Source organism: Poecilia formosa, unplaced genomic scaffold (genome assembly GCF_000485575.1).
Source record: "Poecilia formosa unplaced genomic scaffold, Poecilia_formosa-5.1.2 Scaffold321, whole genome shotgun sequence".
In the NCBI taxonomy this organism is placed as follows: Eukaryota; Metazoa; Chordata; class Actinopteri; order Cyprinodontiformes; family Poeciliidae; genus Poecilia; species Poecilia formosa.
The window spans coordinates 208,806-231,305 of NW_006800260.1; the positions used below are offsets into that span (position 1 = coordinate 208,806).

The 22,500-nt window shown below is 39.7% G+C and overlaps 3 protein-coding genes and 1 long non-coding RNA gene across 4 annotated transcripts in view; 2 read left to right on the forward strand and 2 right to left on the reverse strand.

Annotated features, from left to right (window-relative positions):
• Positions 1-371: 371 nt before the first annotated feature.
• Positions 372-3,200, reverse strand: LOC103152664 (vascular endothelial growth factor A-like). Its single transcript, XM_016661295.1, has 6 exons — positions 3,080-3,200; positions 1,163-1,196; positions 754-950; positions 616-677; positions 513-539; positions 372-438 (listed from the first exon to the last, which is right to left on the reverse strand). Exons 1-6 carry the CDS (start codon positions 3,119-3,121, stop codon positions 372-374), a joined length of 429 nt encoding a protein of 142 aa, XP_016516781.1. The 5' UTR covers positions 3,122-3,200.
• The window catches only part of LOC107833078 (uncharacterized), a 20,850-nt gene continuing 1,031 nt past the window's right edge, over positions 2,682-22,500 (forward strand). Inside the window, exons 1-2 of the long non-coding RNA XR_001658786.1 lie at positions 2,682-2,693; positions 4,574-4,580. This is a non-coding gene — a long non-coding RNA (uncharacterized LOC107833078). The remainder of the gene's footprint in view (positions 2,694-4,573; positions 4,581-22,500) is intronic.
• Positions 7,465-13,773, reverse strand: actr10 (actin related protein 10). The gene is made up of 13 exons (XM_007573231.2): positions 13,558-13,773; positions 12,538-12,610; positions 12,369-12,451; positions 12,113-12,221; positions 11,796-11,903; positions 10,962-11,029; positions 10,761-10,840; positions 10,252-10,287; positions 9,859-9,938; positions 9,641-9,714; positions 8,973-9,054; positions 8,664-8,865; positions 7,465-8,445 (listed from the first exon to the last, which is right to left on the reverse strand). The coding sequence occupies exons 1-13, from the start codon at positions 13,632-13,634 to the stop codon at positions 8,264-8,266; spliced, it is 1,254 nt and encodes a 417-aa protein (XP_007573293.1). The 5' UTR covers positions 13,635-13,773; the 3' UTR covers positions 7,465-8,263.
• Positions 14,675-22,500, forward strand: part of armh4 (armadillo like helical domain containing 4) — an 8,016-nt gene continuing 190 nt past the window's right edge. Inside the window, exons 1-8 of the mRNA XM_007573232.2 lie at positions 14,675-15,044; positions 16,429-17,252; positions 18,962-19,348; positions 20,282-20,401; positions 20,478-20,639; positions 20,745-20,776; positions 22,244-22,393; positions 22,472-22,500. The exon at positions 22,472-22,500 is cut by the window's right edge and continues 190 nt beyond it. Coding sequence (XP_007573294.1) covers positions 16,451-17,252; positions 18,962-19,348; positions 20,282-20,401; positions 20,478-20,639; positions 20,745-20,776; positions 22,244-22,393; positions 22,472-22,500 — 1,682 coding nt within the window. The 5' untranslated portion in view covers positions 14,675-15,044; positions 16,429-16,450. The remainder of the gene's footprint in view (positions 15,045-16,428; positions 17,253-18,961; positions 19,349-20,281; positions 20,402-20,477; positions 20,640-20,744; positions 20,777-22,243; positions 22,394-22,471) is intronic.

A 22,500-nucleotide genomic window follows, 5' to 3' on the forward strand; every position in this document is an offset into this window, starting at 1 on the left:
CCCAGCGGTTCTGGTGAATTGCACAAAGAGGAGGAAGAAAGTCATCCAAAAAAAAAAAAAAAAAAACTAGAACTACCTACAATTTCTCCAGTCAATAGATGGTTGAAATGTGGATAAAAGGAGATTGTTCAAAAGTCAAGTTTCTCCTTAAAGACTCTGCAGTCAGTCTACGAACAGTCACCCTGGAGTATCTCGTGATCTGCTCCAAAACAATATTTCCAGCGACAGAAATTAGTTGATTTCTTCTTCCTACTTTAAATCTGTAGAACGTTTGTGCTTGGTTTAATCTGTCAAAGTTTCTGCGACCTTCTGGAAACGGCTTCGTTCACCATGATCAGGCTGAGTCGAGAAAAACGATGACAAGATCAGTCTTACTTTTCACCTCTTCTCCTTCTGTTCTTCCTCCTTTGAGGTCTGTCCCTGAGAGAGTCCTCATTGCTGTGAAGAACAAAATTATTACTAAGTCACAGATAAGTTCAGATCCCAAAAGATAAAACCTTTCATTTACTGACCTTGTATTATTTTGATACTGTTTCGGCCTAAAAGGGAGAACAACTTTAATACTCCTGTTTTATACCAGCTGAATCGAACCAGGTGTGTCTGACATTAGTCTACCTCACTCCACACTCCAGATGCTCCACAAACGTGAGGTTGATGACCTGATGCGACCAACTCACCTGCAGACATGAGGGGAGGGAAGTGAACATCTCATGCAATCAAATGCGTCTGAAAGCGCCCGTGATCTCTCCTCACCTCCAAGGATATGTTGCGTTCAACGACAGGATAGCACTCCCGAGACTCATCAAGGCAGCAGTTAGAGCAGCGAAACAGTGAGACGCAGCGAGGTATGTAGAAACCCTCAAATTCTTTAGGGAACTCCTTCTCCACCTCCACATACTGCTCAATCGGCCGACAAAGGCTCTTGTTCAGCACCTCCATGAATCCCATTGCTACATAAAAAAAGAAGAAAAGTTAGGAGACACTTTGGATCAAATATAGAACAGAACAGAAACACTTGAAACAAATTAAAATGGTAGATCTCTTACAGAAGGCATAAAATAGTACAAACAAACAAAAAAAAACTATGAACGCTGGGTAGTAAATTATGGCAAGAAAAATACGCAGTTATATCAACAAGAGTAAATTATTGTGTCATTCCTACCCGTTGGCCTTTCCTTCCCTGGAAGATTGAGCATCTAAATAAAAACAAATAAATAAATAAACAAAAAATATATCATTTTACAGAGCAATACACATGTGTGTCGCTTTTCATTTCTGCCTGAAGTATGCCACAAATACAAAGCAAATGTGCAGCAAATGGAGTTTGAGGAATTGCGTTTAGCAGTCGCACAGCTCCCTCTAGCGGTGGCGGAATAGCGACGCTCAAAATGTGATTTCTTTAGGGGGAAAAAGGAAAAATACAAAAAGTTGTTGCGTTCAGTTGGGCTCAAAATTATTCATACCCCGCAGCAGATTTGGATTTGAAGTAATTTTTAAAATCAAGTTTGTTTTTTGCGAGAGAATCAAACAAGGCCGCTCTCTCAAAACTAACATCATTCTGTAAAAAGAGCATTGATTGTGAATACATATTGGTCATATCCAGAAGAAATCACATAATTTTTTTTTTTTAATTATTAAATTATTTTTCAAAGGTCTTAAACTCTTCCATATTATGTATCTGTTTTTATTTACAATATTCATATCAAATTGTCATTCTTTACTCCAAAACGTTAAAATAAAGTCCAGTCAAAGAAACATGTTTGTTATATTAAAAAATTACTTCCAACCTAAATCTACCAGAAATTACTATAAAATTGGAATAAAATGTAATAAAGTGTTCATTCAGGGACATCAGGTAAAATTAGCTATCTGCCAATTAAAGGTATTTGGATTTTTCTGTTTGTTTAACCAGAACATAGAATCAAATCATAATTTCTTCATGTACTTGCTGCTCTCAGGGACTTCTTGTGAGTAGTTGCGATGTGTTCCTGGCTATTTAGGAAGTTGTGCTCAAGTCTTATGCAACAGAACCTAAACCAGCTGGGTGTGACAGCTGCGTTCATGATAATAGTAAAAACCAGACGTCACTGCATGAGTAATACGGTCCAGCAGTGGTGTGGTTTTATACGTTTCACCTAAACGCTGCAAAAATAAAAATATTATCATGCACCAAAGTAGAAAACCCTAAACACCATTTTGGAGACTCAGTGTCTCTGTGGAGATTTAATCTTTTATTCAGTAGGGGGAAAACATGTTCAAATTAAAATAATAATAATAATAATAACACCTTCTGTTCTATTAGCAGAAGCATAAAGTTTGTGGAGCATTACTGGGACTTCAAATGGAAATCTTTTGGTCAAATGAGACTAAGATGAAGCTTTTTTTGGCAACAAACACTGAAATAAAAGATAAATACTGTAAAGCACGGTAGCTAATCTGTGATGCTGTGGGCTTTCTCTTCTGAGGCGTCATGCTCTGGATTCTCTTCATTGTTTTCTAGTTGCCTGTTGTGAAAATAAAGAAGCAGTATGTGTTCTGATTAAGTCAAATCTTATTTCTATTTAAGGTTCTTGAGTAGAAGAAAAAAAGAGAACAAATCCATTCTCTCAAAATAAATGTAAAACACAGCATCATTACAGAACTAAACAAATCAGAGAAGAAGAAAAATGTTTATTAAGCCTCTGCTATAATTCGTCTATGCAGAGAAAACACAAAAACTGGTAAAACTAGCTATTTTAATCACCTTACTGTTAAATAACACATTGGTCAATTTGTTCTTATTTTTGGTTTTTGAGAGCCACTATGAAGGGCCTCAAGGGCCACATGCAACTCCACAGGTCAGACTTTTGTATCTGCTCAAAAATACAGTTTGTGATTGTAATCTCATGAAAACTGTAAATATCTGAGAAAATGTGAGAAATCATGCAGAATAAATAATCCTGCAGAAACTCGTTCTGCTGCAACCCGGAGACCCTGAAGAGGTCTACTTTACTATGGGGAAAACAGTTGACAGCACAAAAAACAAAAACATGTAGAAAAGAGTGAACTTTACGAATAAAATAAAGAAAAAACCTCTTACTTGGATCGGAACCAGCAGCAGAGGAACCAGCAGGAGATACATGGTGCCACTGAAGAGGACAAGTCTACGCCGTCCTGCCTTTCAGGCAGTCAGAAAGAAATGAGAAGCGACAAAACAAACGGGGCGTGGAGCCGCTGGGAAATGGAGCCGTCGCAGTTGCAAGAGGGTTTATATGGACAGCAAGTGATTAAGCAGAAACCACAGTCAGAATTCCTCAGAAACTTCTCTTCAGACGAGATTGCATCAGCTTCCATCGATTTACTCACGACCGATGAAATCTACGTTTCTGGGAGTGTGGGACTCAAAAATAGCTTTAAAAAGTTTGGATAAAATTGAGCCAATCAACCATCGGTGATGGTCTGCTTGTGCTAAAAATATGTTTTTATTCAGATTAATTTTCTTCTGCCAAAGTTTGCCAGGTGTTTTGCTTTGGGAGATTTCTAATACTGACATTACAGACCAATTAAAAACATTACAATGTTATTGAAAAGTCAGTATAATCCAGGAACGTGAACACTAAGAAAAACACATTATATAGATTATTTAGATTATTTATTAGCTGATGGATGTTTGTAAGTCTTCGTTTCTGTTAGTTATGATGATTTTATGCTTAAAACTAATGTAGACATGACATTTAAAATTACAATACTGCATCTGACTAATTAAAAAATATATATTTTTAAAATAAAAAAGTATGTTTCACACATGCTCAAAGGTTATCCTCAAACCTTTCAATAGGACAAACACGACTTGCAATTTATTGAATTACAAATATTCCCTACGAATATAAAGAAGTGAACTGGTTCAGCTGAATTTTATTTAAGGGTATCGGAGTACCCTTAAAGGGGGGACAGAATGGAAATCTAGAACATTCTTTTATTGGTGTTTTTAATTTTGGCTTCATTTATTTATTTCAAACATACATACAGTATATATCATTTCTTTCTTATTTTGTTTGAAAATTAGGTTGGTAGAAGTATAAACTTATTTAATCCTGTCCCCTTTTTATAAGCCTCTCTCTCTTTTTCTTTTTTTTTTTTCCAAATTATTCTTTGTTTAACCGTGGATCACTACTTTTCAAAAGCACCGCACGTCCTGGGTGATGGAAAATGTGCAAGTGTGGATTAAACTGAGATGCGTTCAGCCGGTGGTTCTATTTCCTTTTCCAGGTAAGACTCTGTTGAGACTAGTCCAAGCTGGAAAATGGTTATTATGGAGTGTGTGTTTCTAATAAGTCATCACCTGATTCAGTGTTAGCGATAAATCATCTTTCTTCTATTTCATTCTTACATAATCGTCATGTAAAAAAAGCAAAAACAGCGGCAATGTTTTAACGACAAGTGAAGACGCCGTGCCTTGTTTGACTTACACAATATGAGTTTAAACCGTTTAGAGCTCTTCGTTTCGAGCTTGTAACCGGATCCTGGATCTCAGGAACATCTGCCTGCACACGGCCGATCAGGCTCCACATCTGGATCTGGTTGTTAGTTGAAGCATTTTTGTTCTTCTGCTGCACGGAAGACCTGAGGTTATCAATACAGGAATGATCAGAATGTTCCTAAAAGCCCCCACAAGTCTTCATCTACCTCTTTTGACATGTTTATATCCAGCGATGCTCCATTGGAGATATCGGCGTGCGTGACTGTCCAGATTTATTGTACGGTTTGCGTGAGTGTACATATTGTTCCCTCTTTCTGCTTTCACGTTTCTCAGGACGAACTCAGATGAGCTTAAGTGCTGCTCGCTGGATAATTGGACTGACTTGTTGTTGCAGTCCATCTCAGTAAGGACAAAAACAAAGATGGAAAGAGCGCGCCATCTGATCACAATCACCGTTAACTCTGCTGTTGAGTCAGCTGAGCGCTCATTACACAAAGTCTGCGCTTGTAAAAATTTATTGCACAAACCTGGACATGTTCTTGCCTGTTCTGACTTTGGGAAACAAGCAAAAAAAAAAAAAAAAAAAAAGAGGAACCAGGTTCTCAAATCTTGCTTGAACCAAAAGGTTTGTGGCTCTGTTGACGTTTTCTGACGACTAGGCATTTGAGCACGGTGTAATCTCACGCAGGGAAGGAGTGGGTTTTGTTGTCAGACCAGTGGACCAGGTCTACTCACAGTGCACATTAGTTTACAGGGTTTTTTCCATGGCAGTCTGCCCTGAAGAGCCCATCTCAGGTTATATTATTTGGAAATGACTCGCTGGTGCCGTGAAAGAGCCTGTAGGCTGAAGGTGTGGCAGGGATGCCGTCGTTTCTCTGATTTTACTCTTTATACGCAAATGTTTGAGTAAAGTGAACATTGTGCTTTTATCCTATGAACTACTGACAACGTGTCTCTGAAATTCCAAGCAAAAACTTTGTTTTTATCTGCAGAAAATGAGAAACGGTCAACATAGCGAAAAAGATGCAGTGCTTTCAGAGGTCAAATAATGCAAAAAGACAAGTTCATATTCACTTAAAAACAACAATATTAATGTTTTAACTCAGGAGGAGTTCAGAAATCAATATTTGGTGGAGTAACCATGAGGTTTTCAATGGGGTTCAGTGCAGTAGATTATTAACCTTTTCCAGAGGTGCATGTCTCTCTTTACTTCTACCACAATTATATATCACTCAAACTTTTAAGAAATTAGAAATAATTTGCTTATTAGAACAAACGTGAAACATAGTGGTTTTCATACAACTAAACATTTCTTCATCGGGGGTAATCTGCTCCAGAGGTTGAAGTTTGTGTGATAAACATATTGGATTAGTTTGCCGCCTTTTTCTGCGTCCATTTAAGTTGCTTTAGCTCTCGCAGCTTTTCTGGGCCAGACTCACCACGTTCATGAATCCACTCACTTTTTCCCCAACTCTGGTCAGGTGAAATGGAAAAAAATTGTAGAAGTTAAATATAGAAAAAGTCCAGGGGAATAGCAATTATGAAAAAGTCCCTTATTGCTTGGGGGAGGGGAGGGATGGAAAAAGAACGTATTTAATAATAAAAGTCTAGACCATTTCAGATTACTATGAATCATTAAAACAATCTTCATAGTCTTCTGAAAAGATACTTCCTTATTCTTCACCCACATAGCAGGGAATCTCCTTCCTGATCTCTATCTACGCCGGAGAAGCAGAGGTCAGTCGGACAGCAGCTGCTTCCTGTCTCTGGGAACCTCACCACGGATCGGGTCCCAGTTCCAGTAGAAGGACAGCTGTCCTCAGAAGGAGCAGCAGGTGGGACAGAACAGCTGTATGAGAGCAAGGTCATGGCTGAAAAATGAAATCACCTGAAAAAGGGCACGCATTGAACAGGACTGCACTGAGAAGTCTGGGAGAAAAATTACAGAAACACCTCACTTTCTGACTATAAGAGCCAAACAGGGTCCTAATCAGAATTACATCGCTGTGATGCTCTGTTAATTGTTTTTATGTCCGCGATTAAAATTCCAAACCAACCAAATTCCCACACACACTTTAAGCTGCCGTAGATGCATTGTGGGTAATGCTACTGGCTCCCAGGCCCACAGTAGTCTGACGTAACAGAGCCGAGTGATTTACGTGACCCAAAGGGCCCAAACAAGTGCAACTCTGTTCGTGAAGGCAGAGATTAACTCCACAGTCAGCGCAACGCAGTTTTTTTCCCCCACCACTGACTGTGTAAAAGTGCCACACCCTAACAATATGCAGCTTACAATGTGTTTCCACTGACAACGTAATAGCGCAAATTGGAAATACCGAACATGACGAATTAAAAAAAAAAAAGCGATGGAAACACTTTGTTACACAAGTCATGTGATCAACAACCGTCTGTTACTACTGGTGGAAATGACGAAGAAGACAACAGGAAGTGGTTTTTGAACACCTATTCAGTGTGATTTTAATTGCACTTGTTATTTAAAGGAAACATTTAAATTTCGGAATTGTGTTGTTTTTTTTTTACATTAGGAGAATATTGACTAAAGTTTTGTGCACATTTCTCATAAAAACACAGCTATTCAGAACTTTAGAAAAAAATCTGGAACTATTGCAATCAGTAAACTTTTTGAGGTTTGTCGCTGGTTGTGCAATGCTTTGGTAATGAGGAACCTTTTTTTTTATAATCCATCATTTAATATTAAACCAGCTGATCTAATTGCCACACTGCATCAGCAATGATTTCATCTGGTTTCTTGGATTTCTATCTCTTTTTTCTGTATGTTCAATACATATTCTGTCTACTTTGAAAGGTAAACATATGTGACATTTACTGACACAGTATAAACTTGTGGTGTATGGTGGGGAACCAAGATCTTACTTTTACACAAACGTAGACTACTTACAATGCAAACAATGAGATATTTATTTCAGAAGCGCTTCAGTGGAAGGAGTCATCATGAGGGACCGATCAACCAATCAGAAGCAGACTCAATTCTGGACATTTATTTGTAGTTATGATGGTTTACAGAGAAATTTTCAAAGGAATGTTTTGAATAGCCCAAAAACCAGACACACAAATATATTACCAAGTACATAAGTGAATTACACATCTTGTCAAGAGATGTGCATAAATTGTGGATTACACCTTTAATTATAGTGTTGGTGCAAAACAAACTTTTGACCTTCAGTCAACACTCTAACTTATAATCCATCCAGAATTGCTTTAATATATGGGTAAAAACGATCCAAAACCTCCAACAGCTAGGTAGAAACAATAAATAAGTGAAAATTGTTTGACTGTAATGGGTAACTTATTCATTTCAACGGACATAACAGTCTGACTACATAAGCAACACTTTTAGTGATAAACAGATAACTTATAAGACGTCATTCTTCAACATTTCTGCTGACCTCTGCAGAATTTCCTCTGATTCACTGCCAATAAAAATACTGAAGTGTGAAGATACACGTACAGTGTTGTGACTGATGACATGTCTGCATTTGATGTCTCAGGCCTGTGTTCATCTAATTATTAATAGTATGTGCAACTGCAAATCAATAAGGGATTGTTGCTACAATAACTGTTTACATGAAGAGATTTCATTCATCATGGTGGGAATTTATAGATAACACACATGCAAACCAGGACAACACAAATTAGCGTTTAAAGTCTTACCTAGTCGACATTCAAAAATCTGTGAGAAGTCAACACATCAGTCTGACAAAGTGTCGCGATGTTAAATTAAAGATTACCGAACTGTTCAGTGAAAAACTATCTGGCTATGTTTCACTTCTCCATGGAGTACGCTCTCTTCATGAGTGGAGGGGGGGTCTTCCCCGCCTCGTAGAAGGACTCAGGAGGCGGGGAGCTCAAGCAGCACCAGTCCGGGATGCGTCCGGTCTGGTTGTAGTAATCCCGGGACACCGACCTGCTGCCCAGAATGTCCTGAAGGGCCCCAAAGATGGCGCCTAGAGGGATCAGGAGAAATTCAAAACAAAAGTTTAGAGAGGGAACAACAGATGCTGAAAAGAACTCATTTGAAGCTCCGAAAAATAGCTGACTGAATTGTTTCTCCTCTAAGTGCTGATTTTGAAGAAATATTTTATCCCACACAGCCATATTTTTTTTCCAATCTGCTAACTCAGAGAGTCAGCAGGAAATAACACTGAAAATGCTTTTTTTGTACCTCCGAGCCAGGCGGTGCAGTTGGGTTTCGCCGGTGGGGAGTGGATGCGGAAGTTCTTGCTAGCCAGAACGTTGCTGTACTTGGGTTTCTCCACCAGGAGGCGTATCTCAGCCAGCAGGCGGTGCAGGAAGCCGGGAAGCATGGCCGTGCCTCCGATCACCACCAGGTTCTCGGAAAGCACTTTACGCGTGTCAATGGGGCACTGAGAACAAAACAAAACAAAACAAAAAAGATTTCCACAGGTTATAGATGAATACAAATAAAAACTACATCTGTTTGATACACTACACTTATTAAATGACAGCGTACCTTCACTAGAGCGTCGAGGATCAGAGTCGCCACACTTTTCTCCTCGTTGTCCTGCTCAAACAGGATCTCCATCACTGAGTCCCTGCAAGATCGGACAAAATAACTCCTTTAACAAAACAGAGGTGCAGGAAAAAATGGATTCTATAAAAAATAATTTCTAGTCCTGGGAATTCTGAATCAATTGAAAACTCAAAACCCGATTTTAGCTTGCTTTGTTTTGTTTTGTTTTTTAATAATTCTTTGATATCTTTTTCTAATTTAAGGAAAAGCCAGCCAGCCAAGCCAACCTATTACTGGCAATTTAAGTTGCAGAATTTTATGTACAAACCTATTTTTGTTTAAAAATAAACTAATGGAACTTTTCATAATTGTTTTAAATAAATGTTACATTTATTTGCAGTCTTTTCCTCTTGTCAGTCACATAATTTAACCATAATTTCTAGACTAAACATAAAATATTAGTTTCTGAATTAAAAAATTGCTTCTGAATCGAATCGTGATCCTAAAAATCAGGATCAAATCGTTAGACACTGAAAGTTTTGCATCTCTAAAACGACTCGGTCCAGACAGTAATTTACATGTTCTTCAGTGAGAAATGCCACAAGAACTTGCTTAAGTTGTTCTAAAACGGCAAAAACCAAAAGCAGATGAAAAGATCTTCAGATTACCTAATGGATCCTTGAACATGCAGGATTTTCTCTCCATCCAGAGGATAGTCGACATCCGGAGGAGGAGCTGGACGCTGCAAAGACACACAAGTTACACAGATTTCAGTACAACCTCATGACATTTAGGGCCCTTTTAGTTTTGGTCGTTTTTTTGGATCCAAACTTTCTGAGGAACCAAAACGGTAAAATGAAAGCAGCGCAGCAAACACTCCTCTTACCTCGGCCGTACCGTCCAGATTAAATTTGGCCTCCTGGATCTTGAGGCCTCTCTGCAAGTCGCTGACGAAACATGTTCTGGCTGCAAGAAACAAAGCAGCAAACGAAAATCAACACACTACTTCTGTGAACATCAACAATCTACGCAGACTTCTGAACTGAGGTGTAACTTGCAGACAGGTTAGGTCATCTATTAGCAGAATATGTGAAGAGAATTAAGCAGAAACATACTGCTAACACCAATATGATCTATATTAACCACCCAGTGACAGAATTACAGCAGTAACAATGCCTCGATGTTGAGTTATTCTGATTTTTTGGCAGAAATATTTTGTCTCCTGTAGTTGGTCAATGATCTTCATTAAGGAAAAGTAGAAAGTGCCAATTAAACTCACCCTTTATGTCCTCCACTGTTTCTTCTGGGATGGTTCCTGAGGAAAAGACAGAAATGCGCATCACTAATTTAAATCTATGACGTGAATCTAAACTGACACTGGTGTGGAGATTAATTACAACTGCTTGGTGTTGTATTTAATTAGGATTCAAGAACAGCTGGGACTGCTGCTATTTCCTAAATAGTAGCAGATGGACTTCAGAGAATGTGTCAGTCTTTATTTTTATAATTAAAAAAGGACCAATACATTTATTAGAGATCTGTTCAGCATGCTACATTTGTTTGGTTTTTTTTGCTTTTTTAATTATCATCGATTTGAACAATACAGTTTGGTTACCTTTGCTAAGAAAAACTGAAGCGGAAACGCTAACACAAACTTTGTGAATGCATAATTTAAAAACAGAGAAAGGGATTCAACGGGAACGCTGAGCGGAAACAAGCCCTTTGTATAAATAGTGAATGATGCATTATGGGTCGCAGTAATTTTTAGTCTAAGCTGCCTGTCGTTACCGATGATGGCCGGTACGCTCTGCCCGGTGGTGGTGTCTGTGTCCACGGTGCACTGCTCCACGAGAAACCCGTTCAATTCTCTGCAATAAGAAAACACAATGGAAACAACAAACAGTGCCATTTTAAATTAACCCTGACAGGCAAAACCGCCACAGTTAAGTAAGTGCAAAATAAAATATTAACAGACAATGAGGTACTGACTTATGAATGGCTTTCCCTCCGAGAGGCAGAGCCTCCCAGGCCGGGAGGATCGGAGTACACTCGTAAATCTAATGCAGCAAAGTTAAGGTTGTTCTCAGGGAAGCGCCACTAGTAAATCTTGGTTATCGCTTTAGAGAAACAGAGAACAGTACAACCTTATTCACAAAAGAAACAGAGAAAAGAAATTAATCCCAGCCTTCATGCTTACAATGAAAATGCCGCTGAAAGGCAAAATGCAAGTAGAGTATTGTTTAATGTTACAAGTAAATGCCATTTCATAAAATTAAATTGTCAAAGTGTAAAACTAAACTGGATTTATGATCTACTGACATGATACATTTTTCTGGACGATAATCGATAATGTTATCGTTTATTGTACTTATGGCGATAAACGATAATATTGTTGATTTGTTACTACTGTAACAACTACTTACTTCAAGTATTATATTGATAACGGCATAACAATGCAAGTTTGATCTCTCAAAAACAGCTAAACTTTAACTTTATGAAAAAAAAAAAACTCAACACAGTAACTGGGAGGTGTTTTAAATATCCAAAATAAAACACAACCAGAAACAATGAATAAAATGTCTCTGTAAGCAAAATTAACTTTAAAAAACAATTAATCCTCAGAATGGAAATTTCTGAGCTCATTTTAATTTAACACGTGATTGACTGACTAATCCTTATTGCGACAAGATTACTAACAATCTCTTAACAAATATCAAAAATCTCATTGTTTCCCTTTAGACAATCTGCATAAAAATCACTTTACAGTCTTGCCGTTTGTTGTTTTGGATTATTCAATAACACCAAAAATAAATAAAAGGATACAGGCAGCACGAGAGTCTCTGTGTACCCACAATCCATCACCAGAGCAGAGTTGATGCCTAAAGTCATGACGGCCATCAGGTGACTGGGAGCGAACAGCACAGAGGGCACCTGGATTAAAAACGAAACAAAAAGTTAACTGTTGGGCCAAAGAGTTAAACCCAAGTCCAAATGGCTGCAACTCAGAAGCATCAGATATGTTTTCACTCCATTCATTATTATCAGTGAGCTTTGTGAAGCAGAGAGACTGAACAATCACATTTGCAATCTTAACTGTTACACTAAGCATTTGTAACAACAATCGTTGTCTTTTGTGGTACCTCAAACTGTCTGAAGAAGACCTTGGTGAGCGTCTCCCTGAAGTGGGATGGGCAGAGGATGGACTCGATGATCACCACTCTTCGGTCGCGAGGGTTCACCAACAGGTGCCTGATGGGGGACAGATTCTAATTTGATGAGGCTGCATTACTCAGTTACAACGCATCATTGCTGCTGGGAATCATCTATGGTGTTTGCTTACTGTAACAACACAACAGTTTTGAAATAAGCACATTCGTTGCAGGAAAAGCATGTCACCTGAAGTACAATATGTGGATAAACTCTTTGAGGATGGCATAAAGCTCTTCTGTGTTGATGTTGTACTGGACCACTTTGGTGGCCTGCATGAGACAGCACAGAGCATTAGGACACACACGTTGCTAACCCACCCACACACTGATTAGTTACAGGAAATCATGAGAGTTACCTGCTGTTGTCCCGGTTTCCGGATCTCGCTCGGAATTATGAACCTGGGCCCCGTTTCCCCTGCAAAGCCGCATCTGCAAAAAACAAATTATTTCATCAGAGCTGGTATGTATGTTTATATATATGAGAAATTTTGTAAAATTTACAACTAAGCCTTCTTTTGACTTCAATATGGGTGTGTGACACAAATCTTCTGCCACTCATTGCAAAGATGTAAATAAAAAAAAAATTAAAATACATTTTATTGCAGTAGAATAATCTCACACTACAACAATTCAGAAAGATTTGTTCACTGCCTTAACCTATTATACTATTATCATGATTGAAAATAATGAAGTAACCCTTTTCCACAATTTTTAAAGTACTGTGTGCACCCAGTGAAAAAAAAATACATATTGAAATGGGAGTTGAACATTACCTAATAAAAAAATACCAAGAACACTAAAAAGTATCTGCCATCAACAAATTAACACTGGGTCTCTGTGCCCCATGTTGTTGGACTCACAAAGGAAATCATTGTATAATAAAAGAGAGCAGCCCACTTGATCTGCATGTGATTTTATGTCAGTCTCTTTGCTAAATAAATATGTGAATAACATTTTTGGGGCGCTGTGTTAGCTTAGGTTAATTGGAAAAACTGCCAGTACATTACGGAGCTTACATATGTAAAACATACGTAATTAAAAACGTTTCGACCAACATTCCATATAATTTAAACAAAACTGATAGCATTTTGAAGGGTTTTGTTTTCTGCTTACTTATAATTCCACCTAGCTGTAGCTAAAGTTGTCAGCTACAGCTACGTTAGCATTAGCTAATAGGCTTAGCATATCAGAAGAACTCTTTACCCTGTAACTTGAATATGCACGACCCAGTTCCATTATTAGCCACAAACTTTTAAATTCAGCTTATCTTTGACACATCGCAAAAACGAGAGAATCAACGATACGGGCGAAAAAAGCTACATATTAGCATGCTAACCTGGTGGCGGTAGCCTGTTTTGCTAACAACGCATACTCACTTTGTGTATGCTGCTCCCAAATCAATCACAATAGCAGTCTTCTCTCCTCCACTTCCCAACCCATCAAATATTGGCATTTTACTATTTTAATTCAGGAAATGGTTTTAGCTATTAACGCCTAGCAGTCACGGCTTAACATCGCATAATAAAAAACTAGTTGTCTTCCTCTTAGCCTCGGCTGCCTCTTCACAGAGCGGAGGGATTGCAGGAAAAAGTCTAACTGGGAGACAGAAACTCTCTAACAGGCACGAGTCAGGGAACATTTTATGTCCGGTAATGTCACTTTACAATAGCATTGGGTTTTTTTAGATGTCATAAAGTGACATCTAAAAAACGAGAGAATCTATTACAGATTTAAACTTAAAAAGCAAATCCTACACGATAAATCTCTAGTTTTCATGAAGCACTGAAACGCATCTGTTGTCTTGGCAACGTTCCTCTTCTACGATCTGTCAAAAAAAAATAAAGAAGTACTATTGATTCCTTTTTCCTGACAACTATTATTTCCATGAAAACTGATTTAGAGATGTAATTAAGATGTAATCCTGGGATCAGGAGAAACAGCTCCACCCCTTCAAACATGTTGACTTATTTTGCTACGTCACCTGTTTAGTGTCCTGGTTAGAGCTGACCTCTTTCAGACACAGACACAAACACAACTACCTATTATCATTTAACAGCTGCCAAAGCAAGTTTTATTTATTAACAAAATGAATAAATAAAACTTAATTTTATCTGACCCCCTAATATTGAACTTTGGATAATAACTCAAATATTTGAGCAAATTGATTGCATGTGCCATAATATGCATAAAATCATAATATATTATAATCTATTTGTCAGCTTACAGTCAGGTCCAACGAAATGACTAAAAAAGAATGTTAGCTATAGAATAGCTTTGGCTTTTTTTTTTTTACACATTTTGTCAACCACAAACATCTATGTTTTACTACGATTCAAGGTCATATATATCGTCCCATGCACTGCTCTGATTTCATGTTTGGAGCGGCTGTCCAAAGTGTTTTACATGTTGCTAAGCTAAGCTTTGTTCCACGGTTGCCCCTGTATTTAGCTCCACCCATCTTCTCCGCAACGCTCAACATCCCTGTTGATAGGTCAATCCCCCGCAGCGTGATGCTGCCACCACCACCTGGAATTTGAGGTGGAGGAGCTGTCCGTTCAGCACCACAGTCCGCCTGACGGGCGTATCGAAGAATGACCACAAAATAAGGGAGATGTGCTCTCGAAGAATTAAGAAAAGAAAATCAAAGACGCGGATCCCCCCCTCGCAGGTTGAAAGCATTTAGTGGCAGCAGCACTCAAGAGGCAGACGGACAGAGACAGTCTGCCTCTCTCCAGCTTGGTTTCTACCCTACCACACTGAATTCAGCCCCTGTTTGGTAACGCAGCATCAATTTGGCATTCTCCTACACACTGAAGCCTCGGCGGCGTCCATGCGCAAGAAGACCCACCATGAGCTCTGAAAGGTATTCTGTTTTTATTTTTAGCCCTGCATGAGACTCTCGACACGCAAGTCGCGATGTTGAGGTTGTTGCGGTCTCAGGGGAGGGGGGGCTGATTCTGAGCTGTCACACTGGAGAAATGTGACTCAGTACCGCAGTGGGGAATTTGTTTACAGTCCAGATGCTGGCGTGGTCATGTTGTCAGGTGGTGGGAGGTGGTCTGCACGCGCACACTGACAGGGCCGATCGATTATATTGATCGAATCGATTGCAAGGGCATGGAAAGTAAGTGGGTTTGATTGAAGCATTGATCTTATGCTGCATCGAATGGGGGTGACATATATATGTATATGTTTTCTCCTCTTGCCTTAGACAGCAAAAATGGGTGTCAACCTGTTCTGTTGTTATTGCACAAATCATGCAGGGTTAGCGTTTGCATTTGGTATAGGGTGTATTTCTTTTACATATATATTGCAACGATCTGCATCGAAGAATCTTAAGTGGGTCCTAAAGGAGAGGAAACCTGGTGCTATTTATAACAGAAGTGAAGCGGGGCTGAGGATTGCTGTGTCAGATTTCCTCTCGTTTTCTCCATCTGTTTGCCACTTTCCCTCTTCTTCTTCCTCTTCCTCCTTCTTATTTTCTTATATTTTCACCCTGTTTTCTCACTCATTCACACCCACCGACACAACCTGGGCGAAGCCATGAATCTGCAGCCTCACAAAAAAAGAAGAAAAAAATAAAATAAAATTAAGATTTCTACCTCATCGCGCACAAAAAAAGATCAGCATTTTCTAACTAATCACAACTACTGAGAACTACTACTACTCTCTCTCTATATATATATATAAAATTAGCTTGACTGTACTTCTTGTGCTTTTTTGAAAAGAGTTGTGATGACACTGACATTTACTATTGCAGTCTTTAGTCTAATTAAGAGAACGGAGAACCAAATCCCTTTATCAAATATATAAACAAATCAATATTTTCGAGCTTAGCGATTTTGAAGCAAAAGTACTTTATTATGGTGAATGTAGACGCAAAGAAATCAGGTAAAATGGTGTCACCTCAAAACGGGTGAAAAGGCGACAGGTATGTATTCACCTTGACGACACATGCAGGTTAACTTCCCCACTGGTTGGATTTGCATAAAAAAGAAGACTCATTCAAGGCCTAACTGAGTCGTAAAGCAATTCAATCCTGTTTGTTTTTATTCTTCTGTTAAAGAGCCTTCGAATGAAGTTTATTCTGCGTCCTAACTCCCTAACATGTTATGCCTCGTCATCCCTGGTTTGTGCTGGAGCCACATGTCTGCCTAGTAACACCACCAACGACCAGCAGACAGCCGTTCCTCCCACCTCTCTTCAAGCCTGCTAGCATTTATTAATTCACTGCTGTCTGTCAACAGGCGCTGAGAAGACACAGAGAAGATGATGTCCTCCATTCTCCGGGCGCTCCTCCTGGCAGAGGCCTGCCTCTACGTCTGCGGGGCCCCCACGCACGTCCCCGGCTTCAGCCGGATGCAGGGCAGCTCCTGCGAAGAGCACTGCGCAACGGACCGGGTGGCGCACACCACAGAGTCTGCCCCCTTGGAGAAAGAGCGCGTTACCAGCTTCATGCTGGATGTAGGCGCAGGAGGAGGGACTGGCCCACATGGAGGGCCGGAGGGGATAGGTCCAGTGACGCAGGCGAGAAACGGGGTCAGCGCTCGTGGAAGATTTGGGTTGAGCAAGGCTGGTCGAAAGGAGACCGAGAGCGAACCTGAGGGGGAAGATGTAGATTTTGTAAAGGAGGACAAGCCTGTGGGTCCAACAGATGGGAGACAACAGGTGGACACCGACATGAACACCCACACACGGACTTCAGGTAGTTTCTGGGCCTCCATTGCGCCACAGACGGACTCTTCCTACAGCCAAAAGAGCAAACAGGGCGGAACAGACGCGACCAAGTCGTCCGCTTTTGATTCTGGACAGGATGGATACTTCGAAGCGACCATGCAGTCTTCTCCAAACGCTCCCTTCTGGTCCCCCAAACCGGTCTCCTTTAGTCCCGTCCCTCCGTTGTTGCTGGTCACTCCTAGCACTTCCACACATCCTTCAGCGAGGGGTCACGATGCACCAACGAAATCCTCGCCTTCAGATCTCCTTCTACCTGAAATCGGACCGCTCAACATGATGCCCAGAGACGACGGCCTGGAGAGTCTGTGGACCGAGGCGGCGAGACCTGCTGGAGGTAACGCTTCAAAAGTGACGCAAACAAACAAACAAAACAACAACAACAACAACAACAAAAAACTTATTTCAGTTTGGGTCAAACTTTCTCTTTTCTTTTTAAAGTTGCCTTCAAAGCTTTCATCTTCCAGTCACCACTGAGAGACGAGACATTTTCCAACTTGCTTCATTATTCTCTGAGAAGTTTCATTAAAAAACATGGCAGAAAATAAATATAAAAAAGAAAAGTGTGTGTAGAGGCAGAGATTGGCTTTGATGGTTGGCAAAGAAAGCGGCTGCTTTTCCACGCTCCACTTTGAACCCCAGCTGGGACTCATGGCGGTCTAATTACTTTCTATTCCTGACTCAAGTTAGAAAAAAAAGAGAAAAGAGAGAACATCACAACAGCCAGGAGAGGGTTAGTGGGAGAGTTTGTTACAAGAGCCAGGCAGATTGCTATTATTATTATCATGTGGATTTGATTCATTAGGGGGGGAAATGACACCCAAATCAACAAGAAGCAATCCCCCTTCTTGTTGTGCCATTGATAAGAATTGATAATAAATTAGTTTTTTTTATGTTAGGAATTTTATTCCACTCTTCTTCGTATGCTTTAATTCACCCTTATTTTGAAGATTCTTTGAGAATAAAGGGACTGTTGGAAGCTTGTGTCACAGTATCTCAATTTGATAAAAACATGTTCTTTTTTTAAAATCGAAAGTTGAAGACCAGATGTAATAAGATTATTAGCGACTATCCAACAAAGTCGCTGAGCGGCTGAATAGGGGAGTGGTTGTTGACGCGCAAGCTGATCAAAACGTAAATCCAAGCTGCAGTTGCAACGATTTATTGTCCATATCCAAGCAAAACAGTGTTCAAAAGCAGCATAAAAACGGATCCGTAGAGTCAAACAGTGATCAAAAAACAAAACATAGCGGTCAGAAAAAAGTAGACCTCCCCCATCACCCACTCACTGAAGTCACCAAGTGAGCAACAGGTGATCTACAATCACTAATAACACCACGTGATCCCGTGCTACACCTATCCACAACATTCCGGCCCCTAATTATTACATCATTACACAGTAATAATTACTCATACAACACCATAACCTAAGATATACAATACATCAAAACACACAATGAGATAACATAACACATTCAAACTGTCCATGAAAGTCATTTGCAAATAGTCAATCATTCTTCTTTTCTTCAAANGAAAGAGCAGGAGTTTTTAAAGAGACAGAGTCCCAATTTCAAGGCGTTAAATTACAAAGTCAAATTTCTTTTAAGCCATATTTGATACAGTATTTTTATGACACATGCAGTAACAGAGGTAACAGAGTTATTTGATCTAGCTATGAAATGGCACTAGGTGTCTAGAAAATACATATTGCTGCCCCTTTAAAGCATTCACAGAGATTCTTATTAAAATCCACGGTTGTTTGGTTGGGTTATATTTAATCCTGTGTTAGTTCAGTTCTTCTTAGTGTTTCTTGTTATGTTTATTTTGTATTGTTATACAAAGTCACTTTATTAGTCTAGTTATTCTTTAGTGTCAGATTTAATTTCTGTTCCCTTAGTATTCTCCCTCGCCCCCTGTGCCACTTGTCTCTCTCCCTCCACTCTTTTATTTATATATATATATATATATATATATATATAAGTACACTGGGTATGAATATTTTTGCAAAGCCCTGTATTTCTGCTCTTGTGTTGCCTCAAACTCCAGCAGACACGGCGGTCCCGCTCTCACAGGATGAAGCCACAGAGGCCACCATGTCTTCAGAGGCCCTGCCTCTGATCTTTGAGCCATTCGAAGACACCACAGAGGAGGGACCAGCCGGAGCAGCAGCGGAGGCGGCGGTGGTCTCCCAGGCACTAGTCGGGTCTCCTGGTGCCATGGCAACCAGTCTGCCGCCCACGTCAGAAGCGGACCCGGACCAGCTGGTGAACTCTGACAGCGATGGCCCCTCCAGAGAGCCACCGGCTCTTCTATCCGAATGGACTTCACCTTGGCAGGCGTCTGGCTCGGAGCTGCTGGAGCCGGTGGGCGCCGGTACCACTGCCTCACAGCGGCAGGTCCAGACTGAGCAGGAGGAAGACCATCCAGGGACAGGTGAGGAAGGATAAATTAATCTGAAGGTCAACAAAACCAAGAACTTCATGTATTAAACACCAGAACGTCATTTCGCTGAAAGGATGTAATGCTTGTAGTATCTGTCGACCAGAGGCGTATCTACAGGGAGGCCATGGGGGGCAAAGCCTTGCCACCTTGCGCCCTCCACCACCACCAACTAACAACTTTTATGACCTTAAAAATTACACTTAAAAATCTAAACTCTTCTTTTTTTTTGTCCAGAAGCCTCCTGTAGCCTTCAAATTAAAGATTTATTCTTATTATTTAAATATGTATTTATAGGTGTAATTATGATTCCAAATTCAATGAATGAATCTGTCAAGTCAAACAAACAGATGTGGGTAAAATTATACCAATGAAAAGTAACAGTACTTTGACATATTTTTACTTAAATAAATGTAAAAAACAGCCGTCCAAGAAATTACTTGAATTTACTTGAGTCAAAAAGTAAATGTTAGAAAGAGTAATGAGTACTTGTTCAATCACAAAACCTAAATTAATATCTAGAAATGATGTCATTAGACTGACAAAAGTAGAAAGACGTGTTCAAATTCTGATATTTTAGGCTAAAATTTGAAAAAATAATTCAAACGATCATGAAATAACTAAAGGAAAAGAGCATTTATGCCTAAAACTTCCAAGTGACAGTGGTACAATAAATTGTTTTTCTTGTGTTTTAGTAATTTTGTTGTCTCTGCTTACGGTACATGAGGGTTTTATTCACATAGTTCACTGAGGAGGATTCCCTTCGCTCCCCAGCCACCATGTAAACATTTCTAGATCCGGCACTGCTGCTGTTTATCAACTGCAAATTGTAATTCTTGTAAAATCTCCCTGGATATTCAGAAAAAGAGCAGCTAACATTAAACGCAAACATCAGGCAAAATCTACTTGGCCTATTTTTTGATACAGAAACCGTGAGGACCACAAACTCTGAAGCAGGAACATCCTTCCATAACACAATGACAACCATAGCGAGCCATCAGCTTCTGCACAAATCCAGAACGGGGATAGAGGAGATGGAGTCTGAGGGTAAGTCATCTTTACTTCTGTTTTTAATTTTTTTTTATTGACAAAATTGTTACGGTTGTTGCTTATTTTTCTTCAGAGCTGGATGAGGATGAAGATGAAGACGATGAGAACTCTGAGGAATCGGTGGAAGAAGACAGTGAAGAAGACCTAACAGAAGCGCCAGAAACGTCCTCCACGCAGCCACCGTACAGCCTGATCCCTCCGCCGCCGGTCTGGGTCCAGCGCAACCAAGGGCTTAGTATGAGCGCACAATAACACCTTTTCAAAACTAAAAAAAAAAAAGAAAAAAAAATAGCCCCAGGATGTGTTTATCATGCAAGCATCTCTTCTTTTTTTATTCTAGTGCGCAGCTGGGCAGAGCTGATCAGAGAAAAGGTAAGACTGCCCCCTGCTGTCTTCATATGTCACCTGGTTTTTAGGTCTCCATGCATTGCATGTTCTCAAAATTAACTAATTACTTAATTCAGTATAGTTCAAAGTATAAAAATTAAAGATTAAATTGCATGAGAACACAATAATAATAAAAAAACAAACAGAAAAAAACCACCTGCTGAGTGTTAATCTAAATCAGTGTTTCTCAAACTTTTTCAGGCCGAGGACCATTAACCCATTTAACAAACAGTAACGGACCAACTTGAAATTGCCCCTGCGATAACACATCTTAATATATAATTCAACCAGAAATAAAAATATTAGTCTGTTAACTCACGCATTATTGTCTTCTTTGTTCATCCTAATTAGAAGAGTGTTACTGTTTGGTAAATGTTACTGGCGACGACAAAGCCATGAACACCTCTACTTGGACATTTTGAATTATTTACAGATTCTGAAAGTGTGGAGTCTAAGCTTTCTAATGACATCAAACACATAGAAATGAAAAAGAAGTTGTTCTTTACTACCAAGTGCTATGTATATTAATAACATTTAGGACTATTTGTAACTTAGAAGCACAATTAAAGAAAAATAGACTTGAGTTGCTTTAGCAGAAACAAAAAAATCATTTTCTGCACCATTAAATACAAAAATAAATAATTAACACATTTCTATCAATTGTATTTATTTGTTATTTGACTTAATATTTTAAATTAAATAAAAACAATAGCTGTTGACTTGAAAGCAGAGCAAAATTCATTATCAAGCAAAGTAATAAAAAAGAGTTCTGACTAACTGGAGCAATTCCGACCGCTAACCGTTCAAAGGAATCCAATCGCTAGTGAACGACACGTCAACACTCAGTAGCTATGATTTAGCTTCCTCTGATCATATAATATTGATCAGTTGTCTTCTTTCCATCGGTATCTGCAGCTTTTCTTTTGAGTAACCCGGTTTTAAGCCAGTTTTCCATCGTTATTTTTTTTAACACAATCCTTTGGTAAGCTAACTGTAGCGTTGCACATTGAGCTGACGTCACGGCAAATAAACGGTCGTTTACATGCAGTACCTCACGGACCAGGAAGGGGCGCCCGCGGACCACCAGTTTGAGAAAGACTAACCTAAACTGATGTTCAAGAATATAGGTAATCGGAGAATCAGCCATGAAATCCATACAAATCCAGGAACAGCCACAGAAATCCACAGCTCAGAGTGAAGTACTTGTTCACAAGAAAGGTTGTTCTTCACACCTACTGAGACCAAAAGTTAACACCAGTTTAATGGGTTTTATCAATACATTGTGGCACAACCGGCCCTTTAAGTACATTCAGATTTTTGATTTGGGCCCAAAATGAAAGTTTGACACCCTTGTACTTGAAAACTGAAGTTCACAAACTCTCCTTTCAATCTGACCAAACGTTATTTTACTCAGAAAACAGGGCAAGTATTTAAGTCTCTGTTCTTCTCCAGGCCGGGTACGTGTCCGGGATGTTGGCTCCCGTTGGCATCGGCATCACCGGGGCCCTGTTGATTGTCGGCGCCCTCTACAGCATCCGAATGCTCCACCGCAAGAGAAGGAACAGCTTCAAACACCAGAGGAGGAAGGCCAGGCAGCCGGAGGTTGGTATTCCAGTCGTTTCTTGTCTTTGACTGAAGGGTTCCTACTTTTCTAACACTTGTTTATGCCTTCCTGCCCAGCAACCCCGGGAGCCTGGCACCAGCTGTCA

Coding starts and splice junctions, on each gene's coding strand:
- LOC103152664 (XM_016661295.1), bottom strand. CDS start 3,121: ATGTATCTCCTGCTGGTTCCTCTGCTGCTGGTTCCGATCCAA. Junction 1,197..3,079: donor TGCTGCTGGTTCCGATCCAA/GTAAGAGGTTTT, acceptor GTTTTTATTTAG/ATGCTCAATCTTCCAGGGAA. Junction 540..615: donor CATCTGGAGTGTGGAGTGAG/GTAGACTAATGT, acceptor TCTCCCTTTTAG/GCCGAAACAGTATCAAAATA.
- actr10 (XM_007573231.2), bottom strand. CDS start 13,634: ATGCCAATATTTGATGGGTTGGGAAGTGGAGGAGAGAAGACTGCTATT. Junction 12,222..12,368: donor ATCCACATATTGTACTTCAG/GTGACATGCTTT, acceptor GTCCCCCATCAG/GCACCTGTTGGTGAACCCTC. Junction 11,904..12,112: donor TCTTCTTCAGACAGTTTGAG/GTACCACAAAAG, acceptor TTTTTAATCCAG/GTGCCCTCTGTGCTGTTCGC.